The sequence below is a fragment of the Plecotus auritus genome (genome assembly GCF_963455305.1).
Source record: "Plecotus auritus genome assembly, chromosome: 2".
Lineage (NCBI taxonomy): Eukaryota > Metazoa > Chordata > Mammalia > Chiroptera > Vespertilionidae > Plecotus > Plecotus auritus.
In genome coordinates this window covers 36202150-36225386 of record NC_137771.1, presented here as the reverse complement: position 1 = coordinate 36225386, position 23237 = coordinate 36202150, and the positions used below count along the sequence as shown (strand labels likewise).

General features: G+C 40.5%; 1 protein-coding gene across 12 annotated transcripts in view; it reads left to right on the top strand.

The window, feature by feature from the left end:
• ELAVL4 (ELAV like RNA binding protein 4) overlaps positions 1-23237 on the top strand; it is a 90150-nt gene that overhangs the window by 32234 nt on the left and 34679 nt on the right. For all 12 annotated transcript variants that reach the window (XM_080655887.1, XM_080655894.1, XM_080655886.1 and 9 more), the window contains one exon: positions 9898-10138. In XM_080655887.1, the coding sequence (XP_080512013.1) occupies positions 9898-10138 (241 nt within the window). The remainder of the gene's footprint in view (positions 1-9897; positions 10139-23237) is intronic.

Genomic DNA, 23237 nt, shown 5'->3' with positions numbered 1-23237 from the left:
TCACCAACACTGATTCGGTTTTAAATCGTACCCATCTGCCTCCCCAGAGAGGTAGCCCAACTACCTCTCTGAGATAGTTGGAGGGATAAAGTTCTTCTATCGGGTCAAAAAAAAAGTCCTTTTTTTCTAATACATATAAATAAGGGAAGTCGGTGAAGGATGAAATAAAAAAATAAATTTTCACATGCAATAAAGTAGTTTTCACATTTAAAGCTACCCTGTCAGAACAATGTTCGGGATCTTTTCACTAATGAACATGCAGATATACTCAGGGGCTGTGTGAACTGTCTGTGGGTTGAATTTAGCATACCCATTTATACATACATTGAGGTGCTGAGAACTGTTTTATTTCACCTATCGTCTTAGCGGCAGAATGCCCCCAAAGAGGCTCTCCCTTGAATTGCACAATTGGAAGAGCAGTAGGCTTACAATTCCTCTCAATAAAGGAAAGGTTGCTGTGTGCAGATTTTTTTAGATACTAACTCCCTCTATTCCCCTCTGCTCTCCTCCCCAGCTGTGTTACAAAAAAAACGAGTATTAATTTTCAAAATAAAAATTGTGTTATGTAGATTTCTGAAAAATTTAATGAATGTGCATAAAACTTAAGTTTGGAGACATGACCCGAATCTTTAGATCATGATAAAGATGTACAGAATAACACATTGCTTTTTACAATTGAATTTCAGTGAGTTTGCTCACACTCTGAACCACTAGCCAAGCATTTTATAAATATACAATATTTATGTTTACATGAATTGTGCCATTGGCTATTGTTTATGCATTTAATCAGAAGACAAGTCCAACTTAATCAGTCCGTGGGCAGTTTTACAAATAATTCATTAATGTTCTTTGTATGGAAGATGAAGATAATATTTACCATCACAGCTAGTTCCTATCCCGACAGGTACTGATAACTTATTTTTAGGCATTTTGATTATTTTGCCCACATTAAACATTCAGAGTTTGGGGACTAAAAGGTAGGATGTGATTTTTTTTGTGTTAAAGTTAATATTTTCGCAGGAAGCCTGAGAGCTTGTCCACGAAATCGTATTTATACTAAAATGAAAACATCTGTCTTTTTCAAATATGCCTTTAATAAAGAAAGCTTATTGAATGTTTGAAATTGTACTTATTTAGTGGCCATTTTGGAAAAGAGGATTGAATTGGGAGTGGGGTGGTGAAGGAAAGGTTGCCTCATCTTTGCTATGAACTGGTTAATCAAGCCATCCCCAAACTCGGGAGAGTTTCCTGTAAAAGTCTGTTAAAAACAAACACCCAGAGGTATTACCAGGACTGCCCCAGGCTGGGTACACCAGGAAATCATTTTAGGCCCAAACTGAAGTGTAAAGTATAAAGGAGGCCAGTATTTATTCTGGAAGAGAAATGTGTGTGATGCGTCTGGGGAAGAAGATAAAAAACTTGGTTTTCTGTAAATTTGAGACTAAAGCCTAAGAGAAATTAAATTTTGATTATGCGTTTCATATCCAGGCTGGCCCTGCTATGTTAAGTATTAATGCCTCTTGTCCTTCCCAGCGGCTGCTGATTTTGTAAAAGCCCTGGCTACCACTGCTGAGAGTACTTCCGGCGCCTGGTGTCCATCTCCAATGAAGAAGATGCTATTTCAAAGGAGGAGTGCCTCCAGCTTACTTCATGTTACAAATAGTCACTTGTTTAGGACGTGGGCATTTAGACTGGAAACAGAACTGTCATTTCAGTGTCAGAATGGAGTAGGACTAGTCTGTGTGTATTTCATTTATGTGTTTTTTTGGTGAGGAGGGAGTCATTAGAGAAACTCTGGAGTAGGTTGCTTAAGAGGAAGGGGTGTATACAATTGATTTTAATTGATTATTTGTTTACCTGTCCTCCTCTCCCATCCTCCCAACTTGAACCCTCAAGGGCAGGAACCAAATTATCTTTGTTTCCTCAACTCCTAGAATAATACCTTGGTCTATAATAGCATTCAATACACTTGTGTTGAACCTAATACACTTGTTTTAAGGATATGCTGAGAATTTATTACCACATAACCTCCTAGAGTAAATAGATCTTTCAGGTTATTTGTACATCTGCCCAAAGGTATTATTAAGCTGTCAGCATGTTTTCCCCAGTTGGAATTAAATTTTTTTTTTTTCGTTTTCTAGTTACCTTTCAGCAGAATCTACAGAAACTTGGTACAAATGGTTTTGTGGGGGCATGAGTTTAGTCTGCAGCCACATTCCCCTGGTCCAGGGGTCTCTGTGAGTCATCATCTATAATTTGGTTGGAGGGGAGTTTATATTTCCAAGTTCCCTTTTCCTGGTGTGATCAGATCAGCAATCTCAGCCCCTCCTTTTGGACCCCATTAATAACAGTGTCTCCTTCCCAGTTGAATCATAACCAGGAAAAGAAATACTAACCTGAAGGGGCTCAAGCAAATTAAAGCCTATTGAAAAGAAGGAGGAGAGAGTATGGACTTATGAGCTGATGAACAAAACTTTAAAGAAAAGTGAAATTGGGGAGTTGTAAGTTCATTTTTAGTGTCTTTCAAGAAGCAAGAAGAAAAGTGAGGATTATCGCTAAAAATAAGATCTGTCTTCAGGAACACAGAGCCTGCTGTGTAAATGTCTAACTTTGGGGGTTTGTTTTTCAGACTTTTGAAAGGTGGAGGAGATGCAGTAGTCTGGGCCACTCCACCAGGGTCTAACATCCTGAGTGTCAGAATTGTGTAAGGGTTAAGTGGGAAAGGCCTACAAAGAGAATTAGGACTTTTCTTTTTGTTCTCATGAATAATTTAAATCAATTTCTTTAATGGTTTGATTTAGTGACTGCCCTTGGTAAACATTATTCTTCGTGCTCTTGGGAGCGCTTGTTCTATTATTACACAAGGATTAGCCTCCATACATAACTTTTGAAAAGTCCTTCCTCAGGGTAAAAGAAAACATATTTAAATGTGCATTAAAATACTTAAGAAAATACGTGTGTGTGTATATGTGTATGTGTGTATCAAATGTTCACACCTGAGACATGTTTGCAATCAGTACATTCCTTTAGCATCTTTCTCATTTAGAGGGCGCTCAAAGTAGAGGGGACAGTATTTGGAAAAGAAACATCATATTCCTGTGACCTTTCAGATTCTTTTTGTTGTGTTGTTCCTTTGCCTGAATTAAGCATCGAAACCACCTCTCCACCAAAATAACAGAAGTCGAGGACTAACAAGAGCACTGTGTCAAGGTCCCTGCACTGGGCTCTTAGATGATGAATGTCAGGAGTGAATTCTACAGTAGAGCAGGTTCCTTTCATGTAAAATTGTAACCTGTTATTTGCCTCATGAAGTAAATCCTGAAAGTGTCAACTATATTAAGATACGTAAATACAAGACTATACAGTTTATCATCAGACTGCCATTGTTATGGAAAATATTGGAGCAAGGACAGGATATTGTATGGCTGACAGGCTTGGTGAGGGTCCTGTGGTAGCACTTGTGAGGTGGCTTTCTGGGGCCCAGGACAATGACTCTGTCCTCAGTTGTAATTCTAGCCTTCCCCAAACGAGTAAATAAAAGCCTTGTGAAGATGGGCGATGAAGGGAGATGTAAGAGATTCATGAGCTGACGAAGAAATGTTGAAAGGGGCTTTCCATATATTTTTAGTACTTTAATACTCAACATAGTTTTAGAATTTTGGAATGGACTGAATGCTTCCAGCATGCTCAACTGACCATTCTTGTCCACCTTATACGGGGAGTGGGGTGAGGGTAGGTGAGTGGAAGGTGGGGAAGTGGGGTTCTAAACTTTCTTATCAAGAAGTAAGAATAATGTTAGTCTACATAGAGGTGCTCCAAAAACGTCACAGGCTTGAGTGGAAAAAAATCTATTTGGGGGTTTCAATCTGGAGACAAAGGATTGGCTTTCCTGTATGTAAAATGTTACATGCATATATGTATTTCTGGCGAGAGAGGGAAAAGGCATTCAACAAGTTCTCTAAGGGAGCCCACGTCAGCCAAAGTTTTAGCCCTCCTGCTTGAATGAATGCCTCTTAAAATCTGCATTTAAAATAATATTCAAATATATGCCTGGCATATAATAGGTACTTAATAACTGTTCTGTCTTCTTTTGTTATGTGTAAAATGGTGTGACATTAATACCTTATTAGCTTGTAGTATTTCACAGAGTTGTTTGAGAGATAGTGAACTCTAGGACATGCAAGGACTTTTATTCATTCAATAGTCCTTTATCCAGAACCTACTAATTATTAGGCCTTGTTCTACATGCAGGAGGTACTGTAATAAACAAAACAGATTTGGTCTCTGGCCATAGAGCTCAGAATTCAGGTCATCATTCTTTGAGAACTATAAAATGCTATAGTCAGAAAAGTATGGAGGTAGATATGTTTCCATACTTCTGTTCAAATGCATTTCTGTAATATGGCCACCCCTCACGTCCTTCCTTAAAAAAAAGAAAAAGTAAACCCTCATCCATGTTTGCATTGTAACAAGAGTACTCAAGTGAGGTAGTCTGTAGACCTGGGCTCAACTCCCATTTCTGTCTCTAACTAACAAGTCATTTACCCCTTTTTGTCCTCAGTTTCCTCGTCATTAAAATTATGGGGCTGGGCCCTGTGGTCCCTACTGTTCTCTGATGTCTGTCATGCATCCACTCTGTGAATTCAGGGAGGGCCAGCTCCTTGTCTTTGTTATCTCTGTATCCTAGCACAGTGCCTAGCACACTGGGGCTCTATCTCTGTTCATCTAACATACCCAGATCTAGCCATAGTGAAAATAAACCTCTCTTTATGTGCATATGACCTCACATGTCCAGAAAGTAGTGTGACAGATACCTTGAGTGAATAATAGAGATGTGATTGAACAAGTAATTAGGACCATTGGGAAGGACCCAAGATTGTGGCAAGTGGGATGTCATGAAGGGCAGGGAGGGTTGGTTTTTCATTCAGGAGCACCCTGAGAAAGAGGCTGGCCTGGCCTCTGCTTCTTACCTCCCCTCCACAGAGACAAGCAACCCTGAGTGATGATCCAGCAGCTGCAAGTCTGAGGCTTCTCTCTTGCTTTTGTTGTATATTTTGCAAAAAAGAGTGATGGGAGGGGTGAAGTTAATGCGTTGAGTGTGAGTAATTAGTCATTCAAACCATTGACATTTACAATGACAGGATTTGAGTGCCTACGTTATTGTGCACTGCTCTAATAGTTTATCCCTGAAATTTTCTGCCTGTATAATGTTTCTTAAAATATATCACGGGAACATAAAAGATTTAATGCAGTGCTTTGTACAACCATTAGAGTTTGAAGTCAACTGAACCTCCTTAGTGCTCTATCCTGGATGCTGACTCTAATTCTACTTCTTAATTGCCATTCAGAAGAGGGAAGGAGGGCGAGTCAGGAGTTTGGAATCTGGTCAGCTGCAAGGTTGGCTGTGAGACCCACACAGAATGTTTTATTAAAATACATTTGCACACTTGAATAACTGATATATTTATTTGCAATGAAAATGGTGCAGTTAGAATGTCAAAGGTCATAGACTGGGGAAGCAAGTGTTCTGATTTTGCAGAGCCAGCCTCTGTGCTGATTGGAGGATATGCTTCCCACTAACACATATGTATACCTCTGGTCTGTTTCCCAGGTAGAAATTACAGATGTCCTCTCTCTAAGATCTATCATGTAAACCTAAAATGTTGTCATTTCATATTGTTCGTTGGGTTTGTTATCTTTACATCTTGGTAACTTCTCTTATTTTCCAAGTAATGGTTTCAGATCCTCTTGGTTGACTTATATGTCAGATTTGATTCTGACATTTTACATTTCTGATTCTTTTTGTAAGCCTGTTTTGCATCTTGGGATGCATCATTAAGACCAGTGAAGGATCTTATGACGTGAGGTGTAACAATGCATTTGCAAATGTTTCTCAACTTTAGAACTGCATGTTTTATTGGGGAACGTCTGTGTGTGCATGTGTGTATTTCCATCAGTTCTTTCCAAATACACAGAGTGATAACTGTGCAGAGCAAAGTGAGCTCCATCTCCATCAGATGAGAATGACTTGGCTTACTGTCTAGTAGCTCAATGCAGAACATTGTGTCTCATGGCTCTTTTTTGAAGGTTTGAGCCCAGTTAGGATTGTCTGATCTACAGATGGGGCTCAGCTCCATGAGTCAGCATACATTAGGAAATCCACATAGGATGTAAGCAGATCAGAAAGCTGATTGAGGAGCTGAAATTACTTTGCTGCAGACTTGATACTTCCCAGACCTGTGAGATGTTCACATGGGCAAGTTGGCTTTCACCCACGTGTCTGTGAGGTGAGCATCCAGTGAACAGAAGATGAACCCAGCTGCCAGGTGACCTTTAACAGTCTGAGTCCCACAGAATCTCAACATACTTAGATATGGCTGGTATTACTCTTCATATCCCATTGTAACACCCCCAAAAGATGCCACAAAAGCACAGGCGATTGTGTAGGTATCTGGGAGAGCTGTAAGAAGGGTGATCTGAGGAAGGTGGAGAGGAGAGAAGGTGCTCTATAGATTATGGAACTGGCCTTTTTTGCCATGAACTAAAAATTCCATAGTTGGGCAGCTCTGTGATTCTGCTAGCCAAGCCTTCTAAATTGGATAAACTCTGTTTTTCAAGTTCTTTATCAAGTTGGCAGCACTCCGTGTGTTTGTTGCCTGGACACCTGACTCACTGAAGCAGTGAGACTACACAGCAAATGGAGGCACTGCACAGACCCAGGAGGCTGGACGGCATGGCGAGCAGACACCTGCCTCCCAGCAAGGAGCTGTGCTGATGCTCTGCAACATCATCTCCATTAGCATGGCCCCCTCCCCTGGGCCTAGCTTCCTCATTTTTCCTGGACCCTCCCCTCAAGGGCAGAGCAGCTGAATAGGCTTTTGGGTGCAGATTCTATCACTACGGAGGAGTGCTTGACTTAGGATTCTTTTCAGGGACTCTTTGTTTTCCACTTACTGTTTGAACCAGACTTCCAGAATCTCATAGTTGACCTGAAGCCAGGAAGAAAATTCTTGTGATGTGATTCAAGTTACTTACATGGCCCAGCCGGCGTGGCTCAGTGATTGAACATCAATCTATGACCCAGAAGGTCAAGGTTTGATTCCCAGTCAGGGCACATGCCCAGGTTGCGGGCTTTATCCTCAGTGTGGGGCATGCAGGAGGCAGCCAACCAATGATTCTCTCGCTCATAATTGATGTTCCTTTCTCTCTCTCTCTCTCTCTCTCTCTCTCTCTCTCTCTCTCTCTCTCTCTCCCCCTTCCTCTCTGAAATAAATAAAATTATATTTTTTTAAAAGTTACTTACATGATACTAAAGAATCTTAGAAGCTCCCCACCATCCTCAATCTTCCTAATTTCCCTGACCCCTCTTGTCTTATTTTTTTGTTGTTTCAATTTCCATTTGTGATCATTAGAAGAGGAAACAATTACAGTAACCCTCACCTACCTAGGGCATGATGCGGAATCATAGTTATGATGCCTCCAGGCAGTTTGTCTAGGCACTTAATAAATACATATGTGATCTGTCAACCTGAAGATAGCCCTGCACAATAGGCTTTATTCCAATTTACAAAGAGGAATCAGAGGCGTGGGGTATTGAGGCTACCTGCCTTAGATCACACAGTTAATAAGTGATAGGACTAGAATTTTAAGTCAGCTGTGCAACTAAAAACTCACTCCTTTTTTACTCTACCACTGTGCTTCAGATGAGAAAATAAGTGAAAAACAAAATAAAAACAAAAAGCAGTCTCTAAATGCTGCTGAGGATGTGTAGCAGCTAGAACTTTCATACTCTGCTGGCAGGAATGTGATGGGTACAACCACTTTGAAAAACTGTTGGCAAGTATCTACTTTACCTGAACATACAAAAAATAGACTCCCAAGAGCATTCCCATCAGAGATAAAATAATAATAACCTGTGATATTTTTACACAATGGAATTCTCTGCAGCGGTGGAGAACAACCTACCACTACATCTGACACATGGATGACACCCAGACATAATGTGTGAAAAGAAATAAAAGAGTATGTATTGTGTGACTCCATGTGCTTAAGTTCAAAACCAGATAAAAACAAATATGTGGATGAGAAATGGTTACATTGAGGTAGGAGTGATGGGGATAGTAGACCAAAACAGGCTCCTGTGATGCTAGTCATGTTCTCTGTAGTGATCTGAAAGGTGGTCACTCAGGTGTGAGTTGTGTTTACTTTGTTGCATCCTCAAGATGTAAATACTTTACCACATATATATTATATTAGAATTCCTAGTCCCCAATAATAGTGGTAATAATAATGGTAATTATAATGGTAGCTGCTAGTTATCAGACCTCTGCTAAGCCATGGTTTTCTCATCTATAAAATGTAGAGAATATTAGAATATGCCTCATTGCTTTCTTGTGAGGAGACAGTGAGAGAAATCACACCACATGATTGGAAAAGTCCCTTTAATTAATATCAATGATTGTGGTTATATTCCCACCACTATTTGGGCACTTTATACTCTAGATCCTTCTTACCACTTATTGAGGCAGGTGGCATTGTTCCCATTTTTTCAAATGAGAGAATCTAAGTCTCCTACAATATAAGTTTCTTCCCCAAGATCACACAGCCAGTGAATGGCACAGCATGATTCTATTTCCAAGGAGTTGATGATCAATTTCAGAGGAGATGGAAGCCCTATCATGAAGGATGAGTAAGAGATGGTAGTAGGACAGAATGGAAAAGTGGGACTGATGGGCTGCATTTGAGGCCAGGAAAATTGGGTGCAGGCCCAGACTCTGCCCCACTTTCTTGTGATGACGAAGAAGTCGCTGGAATCCATCTCAAACTTGAGTGTTCTGAACTAGATTTTATTCCCTTCATTGTCTTCCAGCTCTGAAGTTTTGTGATTCTCCATGTTTATCATATGGTATGGGGCATCTTCATGACTTAGTTCCATGAGCTTAAACCCATTTTCCATAAAAACCTCATCCTAGCATCATCTTCTTAATACTTTCCCCTGAACCCCGCTATCCTATTAGCAGGGTTAATTACTCCTCCACTACATGTCTATTGTCCTTCTGCAATCCGCTTGCCTGTCTGTGTCCTCCGTAGACAGTAAATTCCTTGAAGGTAGAGACATTTGTGGAAATCTTTGTTTAATTAACTATTTAAATCCAGAGAAAGTTCTTTTTGAGTAATGTGTGGAAAGACAACCTCGGGATGTGTGGGGCCTAAGGTGGAAACCTAGAGTGAGCTTTTCCTTCCTGGTGTTTTATTTTAATAGAGGTCCAGGAGAAATAGTGGCAGAGTGGCTAGGTTCAAATAGCAGTAGATAGACTTTGTAGTTCCCCAGTATGCGCTCATGAAATCTGAAGTTTGATCAGTGATTAAGTATCAGTGAAAATCTAAACCCTTTCTATATGAAACAGCTCTACTTAATTTGATGTCATTTCACATTAGGAGATAGTTAATAAACAGGTACTGCATTTGATCTTACGAGTGTAGCCCTCTATATTTAGCGTTTTCAGCTTTAATGGAACTATAATTTTAATCATGATTATTACTTTACATTTTAATTATAATTTGGTGTGGCTTAAGTATACATTTCTGAGAGTGATTGTGTAATGAAAACAGGAATTAGCTTTTCATTAACAAAATAATGGGAGAGTTCCCACTGCATGCTAGTCTGTGTTCAAAATCTATGGGCTTGCCTAAAAATAGCAAGGGGAGTTTAACATTTTGGTTTAAAACATGCTTCTAAATTGGCTATGTTCACAACCCAGTCTCTTTTGCTCCATCTTGTTCTATCTTGTTCTCTTTTTCTTGTCAAAAAATTAAATTAAATTAAATCTTGAAAGACTTTAGTTATATCTTTGAGATTTCAAAAGGCTTGTTTTTGTTATTTTTATTTTTGTTTAGATAATTAGCACCATGGAGCCCCAGGTGTCAAATGGCCCGACATCCAATACAAGCAATGGACCCTCCAGCAACAATAGAAACTGTCCTTCTCCCATGCAGACAGGGGCAGCCACAGATGACAGCAAAACCAACCTCATAGTCAACTATTTACCCCAGAATATGACCCAAGAGGAATTCAGGAGTCTCTTTGGGAGCATTGGTGAAATAGAATCCTGCAAACTCGTGAGAGACAAAATTACAGGTATGTTCTTCCTCAATATTCTAGGCTTGGAATCTGCAGCTGTGATGTTCCATTAGATGTGCAGACCTTAGTAGAAATGCATGGTGATGCATCTGAGTGTCTGCAGTGTGGATCCTGCATTCAAGGATGGCGTGGGCACACAGTCATAAACTCATATACGTGTGTGCACTATAGAAAACCACACTGAGGATTGGTAGGACTGAGAAGATGAAGAATTTGGAACTTCCTCAGCTTTACTTTCTGTGAAATAATACTTTGGTTTTATCCCCTTTTATTCTTAATCAGCCCCCCTTCCCTTTGTTCTTTAGTTCTCTGTTCTGCTCTCTGCCCTCCATATACTCCATGCTAGTTTTTATCTACTTATTCCTTTCCTCTCAAACATTTGGTTTGTGTGTGTCGATATTCTTCTGTGTACGAGACAGTGTTAGGTGGACTTGTGGAAGGAGGTCACAACTGCCCATGTCCCTGGAGAGAAATAAACCCTAAGAATAGCAGATTACTCTGGAGTGAAACTACTCTGCAGTAGGAGGGAGATGCTCAATGAAGATCTGCATTTGAGGTATTTTATTTTATTTGTTTGTTTTGGAGATACTCTTTAAGAAGTCAGAGACTTTTTACTTGAAAGTGAAACAATACCTATATAACTTCAGTACTTGAGGTTTTTAAGTTCTGATTTTTCCCCACAAGCATTCATTGAGGACCTAATGACACTAATTATTGGGGAATTTCCATACAATCTTTTTGGAAGTGAAAAAGTTTTCTTAGAAAAATATTGGGCTACATGACAGTGAGGTAGCTGTTCTCTGGTACTCCACTCCTAAAATCATTCACACTCACCTTTAAGCATTTGTCTTTTTTTTTTTTTTTTGAGTGTTCTTTTATTTCCCTTTCTCTGGATAGTTTAATTGATGAGCAACTACCCTATATAAGAAAAAGGAAACTCTCTCATTAAAATAGGAAGCTATGTCATCTTGGTTGTAAATTAGAGAACTCAATGTGTGTGTGTGTGTGTGTGTGTGTGTGTGTGTGTGTGTATTCTTTAATTTTCTAATTCCCATGTAAATCTGTCCCCCATATAAATTAAGTACTTTTCAAAACCACAAAACTAAAATAATTGTAAAAAATAGACATATTTTTTACATAATCCTTCAAACATAAGTTTCTCATCTGTAAAATTGGAAAATAATAGTTATCTCAACAGGTTTATTGTGAGGATTAAATGAGAGAATGGATGTATGCTACCTAGCACCATGCCTATTGCAGAGCAGTCGCTCAGTAAGGGGAGATGTTCTTATTATAGATACAGTTAGTATGTTTCAAGGGAGTGGCTAGAACAGAGAGATTTTTACCAAGGTCTCCAAATAGGGCAAGGGCTTTGATGATCTTGCCCCAGAGCATTGGATCATCCATTCTTTAAACAGAATTGCCTGTGCTCTCTGAAAGCCAATGTTTAGATTCCAGAATGATTTTTATATAATAGGATGATAATTCAAACCAAATTCAAACCAGTTAACCATATGATTCTTCCTCCCACTCCTGTATAGAAAATGTATTTTTGGTGTAGCTTTGCCTTCTAAATAGGGACTCTGCCAGCTATATTAGTGACTATTATTAATCACCTTTCAAAAGAGTTCCCTTAGAACGTAGTGAGGTTTTTGTGAAGTACTGATTCATGGTGTTTTTCCTTGTTTTCTAAAGACGCACATTTAAACAAGCAGATTCCTTTACTGAAAGAATGCTAATTTGGTAGTTCACCGAGTGCATTTGAATAGGAGTGACAGCTTCCAAGACAGCCTTTAATTTGGTATACAAAACCAAAATTGTCAACTTTGGTTTGTTTAGCACCCTCCCCCAGCACAAGCAGAGACATACAATAGCATCCGAGCTTAAGGAAGAAGCTTATGGGTTGAAAGTACAAATACAATTCAGGCATGAATTTATCATTATCCTTTTTTTTAATGCAGGCCAAAAAATAGAACTTTATTTGCAGAGAACTTATGGGAATGAGGCAAGGAAACAGAGAAAGACTGTAGATATTTGCCCTCATTTGGTAGCAGTGTTTAATAAAAGTAGAACTTGTGGTTGTAAAGAGTGCTTATTAAATTCTTCATTTACACTACCTAATTAATTCTAGCATTTTAAATTAACAGTGAAATTGGTCCCTGCTGTACCATTCCATAGATGCAGCATATTTCCTCCATCCACCCGTTGTTCAGGTTTAATTGGCTACGCTCAAAGTCAGAGGAGGAGGGAGAGATGGGACTGTGGAGAGATGGAGAAGGAGTGGGAATCGCTCTAATAGAAGACCCTCTGAGCCTACAATTGGGGGTGAGTGACAACACAGGCTGGGAGTGGTGAGGGACCATAGCAGGCGAGTAAAAAGGCTGCTGCTGTTGGTTCAGAAGTCAGGGTAAATGACATCATAGGTATTTTTGTTGCCCTGATTTTTAACATCCCAGCCCCCCCTTTTCCTTCAACACCTCCTACAGATCTCAATGCATCTCAATCCTGTGAAGTTTATAAGGAGTTCTAAATATCCAGTGAGAGGTTTGGGGGATGGGAGGTGGCAAAGAGGTAAGAATTCAAGATTAAGTGTTTCAAGCCCAAACCGCTCTCTAAGAGACTATAATAGATTCCCCCTTAGAAGGTTCTAAGATAGGTAGATGATGATGATAGATAATAGATAGATAGATAGGTAGGTAGATAGATAGATAGATAGATAGATAGATAGATAGATAGATAGATAGAGATAGAGATAGAATAGATATTGAGAGAGGAGAGAGAGACACACACAGAGACAGAGACAGAGAGTGAATCTTTGTTGATGGTATTGCCAGCAGGCTGGATTCACTCCTGGCTGTGGTTGTCAATGTATTTTCCATTTGGAAACACAGAAGGGAAGTCTGGGCAGGGACTTAAGTGTTGTGATACTGAGGACATAATTGCTTTCATTTATCAGGTGCTTACTCTAGTCCAGGTACTTACTAAGGCCTGGACATACCTTATTTCATTTAACACTGAGAACAGCCTCCATTTCCTTAGATGAGGATACTGAAACTTAATGAGGGTAAGTAATGGAATCAGGCATCCCAGTTATTAGCAGATGGTGGAGCTGGGAGTCACCCCCAGTTTCCAAAAGCATGATCTTATCTGGAAGCATGTGCAGGGTGCTCCTGCCTATGCTAAGTGAAGATCTCTGCCTAATGCTCATTCCCCTAACCCAGTGGTCGGCAAACTCATTAGTCAACAGAGCCAAATATCAACAGTACAACAATTGAAATTTCTTTTGAGAGCCGAAAACTGACTTCTGCGCATGGGCCACAAAGTTTCAATCGCACTGTATGTGCGCGCCCACACGTGGTATTTTGTGGAAGAGCCACACTCAAGGGGCCAAAGAGCCGCATGTGGCTCGCAAGCCGCGGCTTGCCGACCACTGCCCTAACCCAGTGAAGTATTGGGTTCCTCTGAGTAGTGGTTGCTGGCCACCCTCTGGAGAGTCTACCTAGTATGCACTGTGGCTTTAAGTATTTTTTTTTTTAAATAAGACTCTTGTGTATAACAGGAGGCAAAGATAATAATATTTATCTTCCTCTGAGAACACACGTCAGCCTTCAGAGTAAAGCCAAATTTACTGAAAGTGCCAGGTTTAAGATTTCCTTACAGTGCTTTTGGACATCTCTGTTATTTATCTTCTCTGAGACACTGGATTTTCTTCTTTTTCCAATTGGGAAAGGACACTTATCAAGATAATCTAGATACCGGGGAGAGAAAACGTATGTCCCAAGTTGCTTTTGTGTGCAGCCATGGACATACGATAACCCTAGAAGCTTTGTCCTTTCTTTTTCCCCTTCATCCACTTGCAGCCTCTGCTGCTGGAGAGAAAGGAAGGTGGACTGTGGTCAGCAAGGACTAGTGCAACCTAGAAACTGAGGCGAAGAACACCAAAACCCTCGGTGGAATTATACTATTCCCTTGGACTGCAGAGAATTGAATTCGTTTCTTATTTTTTATTTGGATGTCTTTTTGTTTCTTCAAGCTTTAAGATTGTGTTACTGAATCCAGGTTCCTAGACGATCAGTGTTTTAGGGGAGGAAACAAATGGCTTAGGCAGGATAGAGTTAGGTGGTAAGGGAATGTCTCAAAGCCAGCAGAACTGGAATGCTGAATTGCATTTTGATAATTGTCTATCTTGTTATCACCCCACTCCAAAACCAATAGAGAAAGGAGAAAAAAAGTAACAGAAAAATCCCCAGATATAAATTAGTGTACAATAACAAAACAGTTTTGATCTACCCATCAGAGTTTGTGTTTATTTGCATCACAGTGATAAAAAAATAATTCTATTTTTACTTAATGTCACTCTTCATGTACCCATGAAGTATCATTTTTAAGAGTAGTTTTCTATCCATTTCAGCCAAATGAGAGTTCTGACGGGAGTTTTGAGGACAGGGTGGATGAAACTGATCATTATTGATTACGAAACTGAATATATGTAGTGGCTGGAATATGAAGCAGACTATCAGGGCTGTCGATGGTTGAGAAAAGGTGAGGTCTGTGTTAGCTGGAGCTATTGGGGAAGCTTTGAACGATATGATTCAGATTTAGGTAGAGGGGGGAAGCAAAGGAATTGAGCTAAAATTCCAGTCTAAGAACAGCAGCCTTTTTATTCTCCAGTGATTTGGACAAAGGAAGTGAAGCCAGGGCATGTCTTTGGAAGCAGCGGTCTAACATGAAGCAGCTTCGCCAGGTGAAGTTAAAGCATACCCTAGAATTAAGTTGGTCCGAAGTTGCAGCCCAACCAACAAAGATAACATTTTCTAAGCCCCACCTCTAATCCATCTCCTCATTTCTCCCTTTATAACACATCTTTGGCTTAGTTAATGTTCTCACTCTATGGAAAAGGCAGAATAAGGCCAAAAAAAAAAAAAAAAAAAGACACTTCACTGCTGTGGACAGCCGGGTGAATATGTAGTCACTACCTCTGTATCAGGAATCACATCTCTAATTAAAGGAACCAAGTCAGTTTTGAGTCGGTGACACTGGGTAACTTCCGTTCTTTTTTGGAAAGTGCTAATAATTCCGTGTGTCCCTCTCAGTAGATGAGATGTGGGACATGGACAACAGCAGTGGGGTGGGAGGAGGGGAGTCTGTTACAGCATTGAGGCCAAGAGGCACATGGAATTCAGTCTCTGGGGCTGAAGAGGGACCGGAGAGTGAGGGTTGTGGATTGCTTTATGTTACCTCATTCACTGTTAAATAGGGACATTATGGGAATTTGATTGAGTTTTACTTCTTTTTTTTTATATTTTATTGATATTTTACAGAGAGGAAGGGAGAGGGATAGAGAGCTAGAAACATCGATGAGAGAGAAACATCTATCAGCTGCCTCCTGCACACCTCCCACTGGGGATGTGCCCGCAACCAAGGTACATGCCCTTGACCGGAATCGAACTTGGGACCCTTCAATCCGCAGGCCGACACTCTATCCACTGAGCCAAACTGGCTAGGGCGAGTTTTACTTCTGAAATAACTTTATAAACAGTAAAAGGCTCTGAAAAATCCTGAAATACGTAAGTGCTTTGAATTCACGCCTGAAATGTTCATTCAGCCCTAAGGTGAGTTTATTGGCATAATTTCTTACAGCACATAGCAAAGAAAAATAAAAATGACAACAGCAGCTTTTGTATGTTTTTGCGTGCCTTATGGGTGTTCTGAGCACTATTAAATTGCTTTAAAAAGAGTAGCTCATTTAAATAATTATATTGGTGCAAACAATATATTCAATAAAGAGTTGATATCTAAAATATATAAGGAATTCATACAACTCAATATTTTTTAAAACCAGAGGACCTCAAATAGACATTTTTCCAAAGAAGACATATAGATAGATGGCCAACAGACACATGAAAAGATGTTCAACATCACTGATCATTAGGGAAATGCAAATCGAAACCACAATGAGATACCACCTCACACCTGTCAGAACTGACATTATAAAAAGGACAACAAATAATAAGTGTTGGTGAGGATGTGGAGAAGGGGAAATCCCTGTGCACTTTGCTAGGATGCAGATTGGTACAGCCACGATGGAAAATAGAATGGAGTTTCCTCAAAAATTAAAAATGGAACTACCATATGACCCTTCCACTTCTGGGTATATATATGAAGAAAATGAAAAAAACTAAGTCAGAAAACTATATGCCACCCCTGTGTTCATTCCAGCATTATTTACAATAGTCAAGATATGGAAGCAACCCATCTTCATTTAAGACTCCACTGATAGATTAATGGATAAAAAAGCTGTGGTATGTATATACAATGGAATATTACTCAGCCATAAAGAGAAGGAAATCTTACCATTTGCGACAGCATAGATCGACTTGGAGAGTATTATGCTAAGTGAAATAAGTCACACAAAGAAAGACAAATACCGCATGATTTCACTTACATGGGAATCTAAAAACAAAGCAAATGAACAAAACAAAACAGAAACAGACTCATGCACATCAGAGGGATATTCATTAGTGATAGGAAGGGTAGAGGAAATACAGCATTCATCAGTACATTTTGCTGCTGATTTTACAAATATGCTTGGTACAATGCAATGTGTCTCCCAAATTCAGAGGAAAATCAGGCATATTTGCATTTGTCATTTTATCTATCACCTCTCTCCAGTCATCTTATGTGTATTTCACAAAGAAGAGTGAAATAATTTCAATTTGTTGATTTGGGGAGATACATTGGTGAGGGTGGATGGAAAATTTTTAAGTATGGAGAGGATTTGGCAGCTGAATGGGATTATAAAATGGAGGAATAGAAGTCTGCCTTATTAAGGGGAATTTGGAGAATGTCAGAAGGTTAAGTGCAACCAGCAGACCATAATCATTGTGTCTCTTACACACCCATCAAAGGCAATCAAAGACCCCCCAGCCTTTCTAATTAGGACAGGTTGGAAATTGAGTGAAGCTATGAAGTTGAGAGTTTATACAGATACAATCTGCTTCTATTGACACAATTCCCTCACCCCACCCCCAAGGATGGCAGTCGTCAGGTATGGTTTCCTTTTGGCCCCTGGCTATAGTTCTCTTCATCTTCCCTTCCAAATCGGACGATTCTGCCCTGCTTCCAAACTCAGATAACCAGGAGAGATGTCTCAAAGGATTTTTACCTAGGATGTGAATCAGGCCTGGGTATTTTAAGGCTTTTCTATTTCTGTACTTTAGCTGACTGTTTGGTTCGTAAGCCCAATTCCCTGTTCACCAGCCTCCCTTCCTTCCCCCAACACATACACACACACTCCCACACATGCTCACTTGCTCACTCCCCTCTTCTCTGTAAAATGACCTGGTTGATTGAGACTAGGAACTAAGCAGGAAGGTGATGTCAAACTGAAATTTCCACACATTATCTAAAAATGTAAGTCATCAGCTTCATAGTAGGAAGAAAGCCTTTCTGAGATGTGTTAATGGGAAATTCACGTTTCTTTTGTCTTCTGGGAGGTGTGGTAGTGGTGATTTCCTTTTTCAATCTGCTCTCCCACCCCCATTCCACATCTCTCCTAGTGCTCTTAGCTGATGAGCTCCTATGTCTCTATTCCTTATAAGAACGAAAGATCTTTAAGTTGCCTTTTCGTTTTCTCTGCAGTCCCCAAATGGAGCTTTGATAGAAGAAGATTTTTCTAGTTTGGAGAGAAGATAAAATTCAGATCGAAACCATATATTTGTATAAGGCTTTTACTTTTGCAGAACATTTTCAATCAGCCAACAGTATTTATTTTGTGTCTGTCCTCAGACCAGACAAATGTTATTCCCTTCTCTTCTCTGAAATTCTGTATCTGGGTCTATAAGGAAGCCAAGAGGTTAAGACATAGTTTGTGCCCACGTGTTGCTGCTAAAGAGGCAATGAGTCAGGGAAGCCAGGACAAATTACGGGCCCTACAGCAGCCTGCAATCTGGATGGGGCAGGGAGCCTGCTCATAATGCATACCACGTACACATCCACTTGGCTGTTTTATGGGCATTTTTGTTTTGTTTTTCACCTCGGCCCAAACTCACTCTTCCTGAACCTGGCTCTTATATTTCATTGGAAAGACAGCACAAAAGTACTCTAACAATACAGCAAAGTTGGAGGTTTGATGGAATGCCTATTATGTGTCAGCTATATATGTTACCTCACTGAAGCTTTATGTCAGTTATGCATGATCAGTAGTATCATCCCCATTTTACAGATAAGGAAGCCAGGGCTTAGAATCAGTTAGCTGGACAGTGGGACTAGATCTGTCTGACTGCAAAGCCATGGTCTTTCTGTTTCTGTTACCTTACCACTCTGCCTCTGCTGAATGAAGATGAAGACATCAGCTATATGTGTTCAAAGGAGAAAAAGATGGCCGTGGGCTGGGGTTCTCGGAACAAGTGTCAGATAGGCGTGAGCCTTGAACTTGGTAAAGAGTAGATAGTAGGAGACAGGTTCATGTAGAGGAAGTAGCTGAGCCAAGCTTCAGAGACATCTGCAAGGGATAGTGAACAGAACAGTCAGGACTACTCTGTGGGTAAGTACTCTCTTTATGTTGAAATAACTGTAACTCAGAGAAGTTAAGTGTTTATCTAAGGTCACAGCTAATAAGTAGTGGGGCAGAGATTTGAACCCAAGTCTCCAGATAACCTGATCTAACACAGCATAAATAAATTTGCTAAATAAATAACCTGACCTAACACAGAAGGAGCTGGTCAATATTTAGACTTCTCATGGCATCTGTGAGTTGAGAATCATTGTCTATCTCACTGAGGTCAAGTACATGTTCTCTCAGTGACTTCCCATCTACTTCAATTTCTCGCTGCCTTCTAAGTTTGGTTTTCTGCTTGGCCCTTGTTTTGCAGTTGGGTATCTGGTGAGATGCGAGGCCCCATCAACATTAAGTGGACACAGCTAGTTAGGTTAATTACTCTAATTTCTATGGCCGCTGAGAAACTTCTCCTCACAAACATCGTGAATCAAATTAAATCATTTTATTGGTGGTCTGAGCATAAAATGTATACTCATTAACCCTCAATATTTTTCCTTCCTGTTTATTTTCAAAGGCTTTTAGATTTAGTACTTCCTCTGACCCTGTTGAAATAGCCAATAGAGGCAATATCTGTACTCACTTTTAAAATGAGGCCAGTGCAGCCCAAAGAAGACTTGAGTCAAGAGCACTTGGCTTCTTATTTTCCTTGTCCTCTTTTTTCTTTGCTTTGCTTCTTTTCTGTCCTGCCCTGTCTTTCCACCTTCTTACTTATTTATATGCCATATGATCCGAAAAGGATTTGCAATGGCTTGTAAGATAATATGGAAAAGAGCTAAAACTAAAATACCCATAGATTTATTTTTTTATTTTTTTCAAAACAAGGCAGAACTAGGAAATGGGTGTAGAATGGTAACAGGAGACAAGAAGGAACATTTGGAAATTAAATGTGGTGAGGTAACTTCTCTGAGAAGTAACAGACCACCTAGCCTGAGTTTTCTTTATATTAAAGAAAACTAGATGCTGACAACTTGAGCCCATTCTCAAGCAGAAACCAGGATCCCAGCGCCACCCCTGTTCCCACCACACCCACAACTGTGGAGAGAGTTGCCAGCTGTACACAGATGAGATGTGGAGCCTGAGATCACATACATAGTGTTTTCCTTTGCTCGTTTTCTCGCTTGAACTTCTGTTGGTTTGATTGACGTGTTTCTCGTGGCCAGAGCAGGCAGACACAGAGAAGCTGCCTTGGTGGAGTTCCTGTGTCATGGACACATGTGTCAGCAGGGGCCAGAGGAGGTGTTTTGAAGGGGCTTTCTTGCCTGCTGCCTTGAGCTGAGGTGTTCCTGGCTCCAAATCTCTTCAGTCCTCAAACCCCAAGGTTAGGCACCCTGGAACTTCAGTCCTCTGCCTCCATCTTCCTGGTGAAGGTTCCTGCAGTGAGTTTTGGCAGGTTCCCCACTGCCCAGGACCCTGAGCCTAACAACACACAGGAAAATTGAATGTTCTTCTTACTTCCTAGTCCTCACCTTGGAAACTGGAACTCATCCTCAGCCATTTTTTTTCCCAGCATGCTCCTCACCCTGAAACACACATTCCATCCAAATCCTTGTCAAAAATACCAGACACAGTGCAATGAACCAACCAGAAGTGAGCCAGACTTTAATGAAGTCTGGCCCATCCCCCAGCCTTCACTCAGATACACACTTAACTGGTGGTTTTGCCTAAGTCACTTTATCCCCTTGGACTTCCATTCTCTCAATATTCAGTAAGAAGATAAATCCTTACCTTACCTTCTCAGAGTGGTATTTGTGAGGGCACTTGTAAATTAAAGCAACCTATAAGTGGAAGAGCCTCCTTCTGTCTCATAACTTCTTCCCCGCCTCACCAACGATCCTACCCCTGGGCCAACAAATGGATAAAGAGAGGAAAGGGAAATGGAATATCTTTTCCTGATTCACTCCTCCATTATGTGATTCCAAGTAGGAAGTAGGAGACAGCATATGAGAAAGCAGGGAAGTGGAATGAGAACTCACATTTATTAAGCACTGCTAGATGCCATCTGTTTATCTCATTTCATCCCCAGAGGTAAGGATGGCCCATTCTTTAGCCAAGGAAACTAAGGCCCCTGGAGTTTCAAGTGACTGACCCAAGGTCACACAGCTGGCAAGTGGCCATGCTGCCTGTGTGCCCATCCATGTCTGTCTGACCACATGCTGCTGCCAATTGGGACAAGAGACGTTCCTGGAGTGTCCCCCGCATTCTTGCTGTTTCATCCTGAGTCGTGAGTGTGGCTGTGTAGGATGCATTCCAGTAAGCCTCAGAAATAGCTACAGGGATAACGAACAGCCGCTTTAGTGGTTCTGGAAGATTGTAAATGAAAGCCTTTGGTTCAATATTTGAAAATGTCAGGATGATTTCTGAGATTGTTTTTAAAATCAGGCCACATTTAGGAGTGGCAACATGATAAAATGGAAGGATCCACCAATTTCTCATTCTGGCCGTAGCTGTGGGACTTTAAGTGGACCAAACAATTCTGTGCTTCAGATGGTTGTGTATAATATGGGGATAATAACACAGGCTTCTTCCACCTTACTGTGTTGTGACATCAGATGAGCTGCTAATGTGTTGGTAAGTCGCTAAGTGCTATACCAATTCAGGATATTACAGTGGTCACCCAGAAGATAGGACATTGTAAGCAGGGGATTTATGAGGGTAAAGCAAATACTAACCGCGCCCCCCCCCCCCCGCCCCCGCCAACTCTGTGATAAGCTAGCTTTGCTTTATGGTCTGCCTTCCAGATGTTTTGTTCAGTTATCTGTGCGCAAATCAACAAAAGCTGATTAACTCTCTCAGACATCAGTGTCTGTTACTAATGCTCAAGCTGATCAAATTACAATGCCACAGATCCTACTTGTGCCGTTACTATTAGATTTTGGATTCCGGTCTATAATGAATGATTTTTCCTCCATGCACTGGAAAAATTAGTTAGCAGAGTTCATAAGGAAGTTTAATTAGCAGGCTGTTTGTGAAGATAGTGGTTATGAGTCATCGTTCAGAATGAACCACATTTCTCAGGGATGCGTTCGTTCCTGCGTCCCTTGAGCAGCCAAATAGGATCCTTGTGTTTGGGAAGCTGGTGTCTGCACGCTTTCCATTTGAACTGCATTATGTAATAAACCAGTGATAAAAACAGCACATTTTAAAAGCCAGAGATGACGGGGATGTGTAGGTGTTTGTGTATTTGTGTCTGTGTCGTCCAGGGGAGTATCATGGACCTACTCTAATCCAGGACTGTGGTATGCAGGATAGCCCAGTGATTAAGAGCTAGACTGCCTGCATTTGCATCCCAGCTTCACCACGTACTGGCTATATAACAGGCAAATTCTTACTCTCTGTGTGCCTCCATTTTCTCATTTGTCAAATAGGGATATTGATAGGATTATTATTAGCATTAATATATTTAAAACATTCATAACAGCACCTGACGTAGAGTAATATAATTCATACAGCAGCTCTGTAAGGATCAGTTACTATTAGCCTTACTTACAGGTGAGGATACAGGCTCAGAAAGGTTAAGTAACTCGTTCAAAGTCACACAGCTTCTAAGTGGCAGAGCAAAGTTGAATCCATGTTTGTTTGACTCCAAAGCCTCTATTTTAATCTGCAACACTGTACACTGCCTTCCACTGCTCTATGCCTAGTTAGTTAACTATAGCCCATGTGCATGTGTGTGCCTGTATGTGTGCACCTATATGTGTGTGCTCTTGCTTAGGGGTCCATACAGCCACACACAATTTTGTTTGTTTTTTCCTTGGGTCTTTGATTCTTCTAGTGAAACTCCTCGAGCTCACTGCATGCTGATTACTAACACGGATGAGCTAGAACCAAACTTGTACAACTCATACTGACATGAAAATATGTCCTCAGATGTCTGACACCCTCCCCACTATATATCTCTACCCTGTGACTGTACTGTCCCAGAAGCATGTCTAGATGATGTCTACTGAGAAACAGAATCATGGAGTATCACAGTGAAAAGAGACCTTAGGAGTATTCTCTGGCTTGGTCTCATTTCCTGCTGGCCCCTCCGGTATCTCAGAAATCCTAGCTCAGAGTTGGGGCCCAGACCCCTCCCCCACCTTAGGGTAATTAATCTTGAAACAGTATTCAATCCTGTTTCAAAGAGTAATGTTTATTTGGGAATCCCATCTAAAAGTCTTTCCCAAAGATGTGTAATAGATAATATATTTTTTAAAAAGGAATTCTGTGACCAAATGAGTTTGGGAGACTGAAGTGAACCAACCTAAAAAGGGGTGTGTTTTTTATCACTCCTTCTCTGAGTCTATGTTAATGTGCATTATAAATTTTAATATATAACACGTAGCATTCATTACCCAAGGAAGCTTTTTTTTTCTTCAGCATTTTGTGGACCATACATTCTAAACCAGGAGGAAAGAGTGGAGCTGCATTCGGGGTAAATTTGTGGGTGGAAGGGAAGGAGGCAGTTTGGGACAGTTCCTACATGATGGCCTCGTCCCTTTTGTTAAGGAAGAGGTAGCATCCTCTTCTGCATGTGAGTGGGCAAGTGAAGGCCTT